At 38.0% G+C, this 5163-nt stretch overlaps 1 protein-coding gene across 1 annotated transcript; it reads left to right on the top strand.

Annotated features, from left to right (window-relative positions):
- The first annotated feature begins 458 nt into the window (after positions 1 to 458).
- LOC140880205 (cell division control protein 48 homolog D-like) lies at positions 459 to 4812 on the top strand. The gene is made up of 9 exons (XM_073284449.1): positions 459 to 622; positions 778 to 943; positions 1536 to 1764; positions 2188 to 2954; positions 3046 to 3267; positions 3358 to 3429; positions 3540 to 3821; positions 3904 to 4263; positions 4346 to 4812. The coding sequence occupies exons 1-9, from the start codon at positions 594 to 596 to the stop codon at positions 4640 to 4642; spliced, it is 2424 nt and encodes an 807-aa protein (XP_073140550.1). The 5' UTR covers positions 459 to 593; the 3' UTR covers positions 4643 to 4812.
- Positions 4813 to 5163: the final 351 nt, after the last annotated feature.

The following is a 5163-nucleotide window of genomic DNA, read 5'->3' as shown; positions in this document are numbered from 1 at the left end:
TTATAAAAAAAAACTTTGCAAGTTGTTCGGGATAGGTAATAGGTATGCCGTATGCACAAATATTAATTCAATTAATTACAAAAATATATCTCCTAATTTTTTTTAATTTTTTTATAGTTATCATTTATCAAATAAATACTCATTAAACCAATTTTTTTATGTTTAGAAGATGGAAAGTACTTTGGATAAAAAATAAAATATGGAAAGTATTTATGGCTCCATGTATAAACCATTGGGTTTATTATTAAGGAAGGGATACTTTAATTATGGAAAATGTATTTTGTAAAATCTGAAATCCTTTTTTTTATCCCAAAAAAATCTAAAAGTTGCACCGTTGATCTTCCATCTTGGTAAATGGCATCCGTCCAATAGTATAAAATTATTATTATTATTTTTTATATAAAAAAGTATAAAATTATTTACTTTTCTTTCCAAACAAGAAACTGCGCCATCTTCCCTATATATATATCTCTTCTCCCAATTCCTTGCAGACTTCATAATTCATAGCATATTTTCTCCGTTTCATCAACATTCAACAAAAAGCCACTCGAAAAATCTGTTCTTTTAATCTGATTCACAATCATACAAAAGCCATGAGTAATCAGGCGGAATCCTCCGATTCGTAAGTATTTCATGCCATTGTTAGATTTGTTTTCTTGATTGTTTATAGATTGCTCTACCGTATATATCACGTTTCTTCTTCTTTGTTGTTGGTTCTTTGATGTTTTCTTTCTCGGATTTTAATTTTTTTGGGGGGTTTTGTTGTGTGATGTGCAGTAAGGGTACAAAGAGAGATTTTAGTACTGCAATACTGGAGAAGAAAAAGGCGGCCAATCGATTGGTAGTGGATGAAGCTGTCAACGATGACAATTCGGTGGTGTCTCTTCACCCTGAAACGATGGAAAAACTCCAGCTTTTCCGCGGTGACACAATCTTGATCAAGGTTTTATCCCGCTCGTTTTTTACACATTAAAAATTCAACCTTTTCTGGTGGTTGGGGCTGGTGGGCGAACTCTGCTTCTTGTTAGATTTGGGGTTTTGGATGTGGTTCTGGTCTTTCAAAGGATTATTGCCATCTTGTATTGTTCACATATCTTTTCTTTCTGTATCAATGTTTTTTCTTACTTTTCTTTTTTCTGATCTATGTTTTCTAGAGTTGATGTCTTAGATTTAAGAGTTTGAGAAATGTATCATGAACTAATAAAAGTTTCATCTTATAACTTTCTCCATGTTTTTAATGGATGCATTCATGCACCGTGAGATTTACTTGGTAGCTATAATTTATCTGTCGTACAGTTTTGGTTGAGTTCATAAATATTATTGATAGTGAAAACTTGGGTGCATTTGCGAGTGGGGTTGTTAGATTTTTTGTATTGTGATTTAGGCAATTGATTTTCCATCAATAACTATTATTATTTGGAATAGTAAGCACTCTTAAGTGTCTAGTACATGACAGAAACATATGTACATGTTGCTCACTGATTTCAGTTTTTTTTTGGGTTTACATATGTAATTCTGTGCATATCTAATTATAGGGGAAGAAAAGGAAGGATACAATCTGCATTGCCCTTGCTGATGACATGTGTGATGAACCAAAGATCCGGATGAACAAGGTTGTCAGAAGCAACCTCAAGGTGAGACTTGGAGATGTGGTTTCTGTGCATCAATGTGCTGATGTGAAGTATGGGAAGCGTGTTCACATTCTTCCTGTGGATGACACAATTGAAGGTGTCACTGGAAATCTTTTTGATGCTTACCTAAAACGTAAGTTCTTCACAAACATGTAGTACATATGTATATTTTCAAGCTGCCTCATTGATTTTACATGTTTACGCAATGTTCATTCTTCAAAATAAATCTATCTTTAAAGTAATCAAACATGTTGCATTCATACTTCAACCAAGAACTAAAATCTGTCTTGGATATATGAATGCAATTTATTAACAACGTAAAATATTTACCTGCTGAAGCCTGTGATTGACAGTTACGTGACTTTTTGTTTAGTTTATCTAATTTAGTGTAATTTTAAATTTTAAATAACCTTCCGCTTTAAAGATTTTGAATAAATGCTTTTGTGGAAAATTAGGCAATGTGAAGATTGTGCACAGTTGAATGTGAACGGACTGAATGCCCCCTCATCCTAATTTTTTTTTCAATGGAAATTCATGTTTTCCTCTTGTTGTGTAGCTTATTTCCTCGAGGCATACCGCCCTGTGAGGAAGGGTGACCTATTTCTTGTAAGGGGAGGAATGCGAAGTGTAGAGTTCAAAGTTGTTGAGACAGATCCTCCCGAGTATTGTGTCGTAGCTCCTGACACTGAGATCTTCTGTGAGGGGGAACCTATTAGAAGGGAGGATGAGGATCGATTGAATGATGTTGGCTATGATGACGTAGGTGGTGTCCGTAAACAGATGGCTCAGATTCGGGAATTGGTAGAACTGCCACTAAGGCACCCACAGCTTTTCAAGTCCATTGGTGTCAAGCCTCCAAAAGGAATACTTCTTTACGGACCCCCAGGATCTGGAAAGACTTTAATAGCCCGAGCAGTGGCTAATGAAACTGGTGCTTTCTTCTTCTGTATTAACGGACCAGAGATTATGTCTAAATTGGCAGGAGAAAGCGAGAGCAATCTCAGAAAGGCGTTTGAAGAAGCTGAGAAAAACGCACCTTCAATCATATTCATTGATGAAATCGACTCAATTGCTCCCAAAAGGGAGAAAACACATGGGGAGGTGGAGAGAAGAATTGTTTCTCAACTCTTGACATTGATGGATGGACTCAAGTCCCGTGCCCATGTTATTGTCATGGGTGCTACGAACCGTCCCAATAGCATTGACCCTGCCTTGAGACGGTTTGGGAGATTTGATAGAGAAATAGACATTGGCGTTCCCGATGAAGTTGGTCGTCTGGAAGTACTTAGAATCCACACTAAGAATATGAAGCTTGCCGATGATGTAAGTTCAAATTTCTCTTAACTTTTGGTTTAGTCGTACAATTCTTAGTTTACACCATGATTTAGTGATGTTGATTTATCTGCTTTCACAGGTTGATTTGGAAAGAATTGGCAAGGACACGCATGGCTATGTTGGTGCCGATTTAGCTGCTCTGTGCACCGAAGCCGCTCTCCAATGCATCAGGGAGAAGATGGATGTGATTGATTTGGAAGATGATTCCATTGACGCAGAGATTCTGAACTCCATGGCTGTCACCAACGAACATTTCCAGACTGCTCTTGGAACGAGCAATCCTTCTGCACTACGTGAAACTGTGAGTACTGATATCATACTTTTTTTTTGTTGTCTTATGTCTATTTTGTTTGAATGCTAAATATAATAATATGCTTCATGGATGTTATAGGTTGTTGAAGTTCCCAATGTCTCCTGGGAAGATATCGGAGGCCTTGAAAATGTCAAGCGTGAGCTCCAAGAGGTAACCATCTTCACATCATGGACTATAACTTCTTATTTGCTTACAACTTATTGTATGTTCAAAGTTTGAATGGTTTCTTAAACTTGTCTTGGACATCATGTGCTTTATAGACTGTTCAGTATCCAGTGGAGCATCCTGAGAAGTTTGAAAAGTTTGGAATGTCCCCTTCAAAGGGTGTTCTTTTCTATGGCCCTCCCGGTTGTGGGAAGACTTTGCTGGCTAAGGCCATTGCCAACGAATGCCAAGCAAACTTTATAAGTGTCAAGGGTCCTGAATTACTCACCATGTGGTTTGGAGAGAGTGAAGCCAATGTTCGAGAAATTTTTGACAAGGCTCGCCAATCCGCTCCCTGTGTTCTATTTTTTGATGAGTTGGACTCAATTGCGACCCAGGTGCATATAATGGCTCGTGCACATAGTTCCTATGCTTGGCTTTTATTTTTCCTAAATTAGATGTCTCCCGTTTTTCTTGTAGAGAGGAGGTAGTGTTGGAGACGCAGGCGGTGCTGCTGACCGGGTTTTAAACCAACTTCTGACTGAAATGGATGGCATGAATGCCAAGAAAACAGTTTTCATCATCGGTGCTACCAATAGGCCTGATATAATCGACCCTGCACTCCTCCGCCCTGGACGACTCGACCAGTTGATTTATATCCCTCTTCCAGACACGGAATCTCGCTATCAAATCTTCAAATCTATCCTACGAAAATCCCCAGTATCAAAAGATGTCGACCTGAGAGCCCTAGCTCAGTACACTCAAGGCTTCAGCGGTGCGGACATAACTGAAATATGTCAACGTGCCTGCAAGTACGCCATCAGAGAAAGTATAGAGAAGGTAAGAATTTTTTACATTCCATTTTTGCATTCAACATGTGATTAATAGACTGAAGTTTCGTATGTATTTTCTTGATATGAAGGACATTGAAAAGGAGAGGAAACGAGGTGAGAATCCAGAGGCCATGGAGGAGGATGGTGAAGATGAGGTATACGAGATCACGGCAGCCCATTTCGAGGAATCGATGAAGTTTGCACGTAGGAGCGTCAGTGACGCAGATATTCGCAAGTATCAGGCATTTGCTCAGACATTGCAGCAATCTAGAGGATTTGGAACAGAGTTCAGGTTTGCTGAGAACAACACTGGTTCCGCTGCTGCCACAGACCCTTTTGCAGTTCCCAACAATGTTGCTGCCGACGAAGATGACCTGTATAGTTAGCTATATTTTACAAATGATCCAATGGAACCCTGCAAATGTTGGCCTGTGCTAGATTATACTATCCATCACGTAGTTTGCTGTGGTGATTGTCTTATGATATTATGGGTGCAGTCCACACAACACTCTTTTGCTACAATTTATATAGTTTTGTTTGCATTTTAAGGTTTTTCTCCACATGCTTCTCTCCATTTTTGTTGGATGAAATATGATCTCTCGTTAATTTCAGTCAACCTTTTGTTATTACCGGTAAATAAATACATAGGTTATCGAAATCGTTGGATTACCCTGATATGAGGACATCTCCAAGACTCCAACTCTGAGGATTTCTCCATTTCAGAGGAGGGAAATCTGTCCCACCTTACTCTGTTTGCACACTTCATTTTATAAAGTGTTACAGTGATCCTGAAACACAATTTTAGATAATGTCATTAATTATATAAATAACATCTTCGAAAATTGCAAAATAAGTTTTTTTTCTATTTTTTTGAGAAAATTTTTTGGTCCATTTCATTTTTCTAATT

Source organism: Henckelia pumila, chromosome 2, assembly GCF_033568475.1.
Source record: "Henckelia pumila isolate YLH828 chromosome 2, ASM3356847v2, whole genome shotgun sequence".
Lineage (NCBI taxonomy): Eukaryota > Viridiplantae > Streptophyta > Magnoliopsida > Lamiales > Gesneriaceae > Henckelia > Henckelia pumila.
Note: the sequence above shows the minus strand (reverse complement) of the source record. Positions and strands in the feature narration are given on the sequence as shown.

What these genes read in the sequence shown, in the direction of transcription:
- LOC140880205 (XM_073284449.1), top strand. Translation starts at nt 594, where the DNA reads ATGAGTAATCAGGCGGAATCCTCCGATTC. An exon ending in ATATGAAGCTTGCCGATGAT is followed by an intron (nt 2,955 to 3,045) that starts GTAAGTTCAAAT and finishes CTGCTTTCACAG; the next exon opens with GTTGATTTGGAAAGAATTGG. An exon ending in TCAGAGAAAGTATAGAGAAG is followed by an intron (nt 4,264 to 4,345) that starts GTAAGAATTTTT and finishes CTTGATATGAAG; the next exon opens with GACATTGAAAAGGAGAGGAA.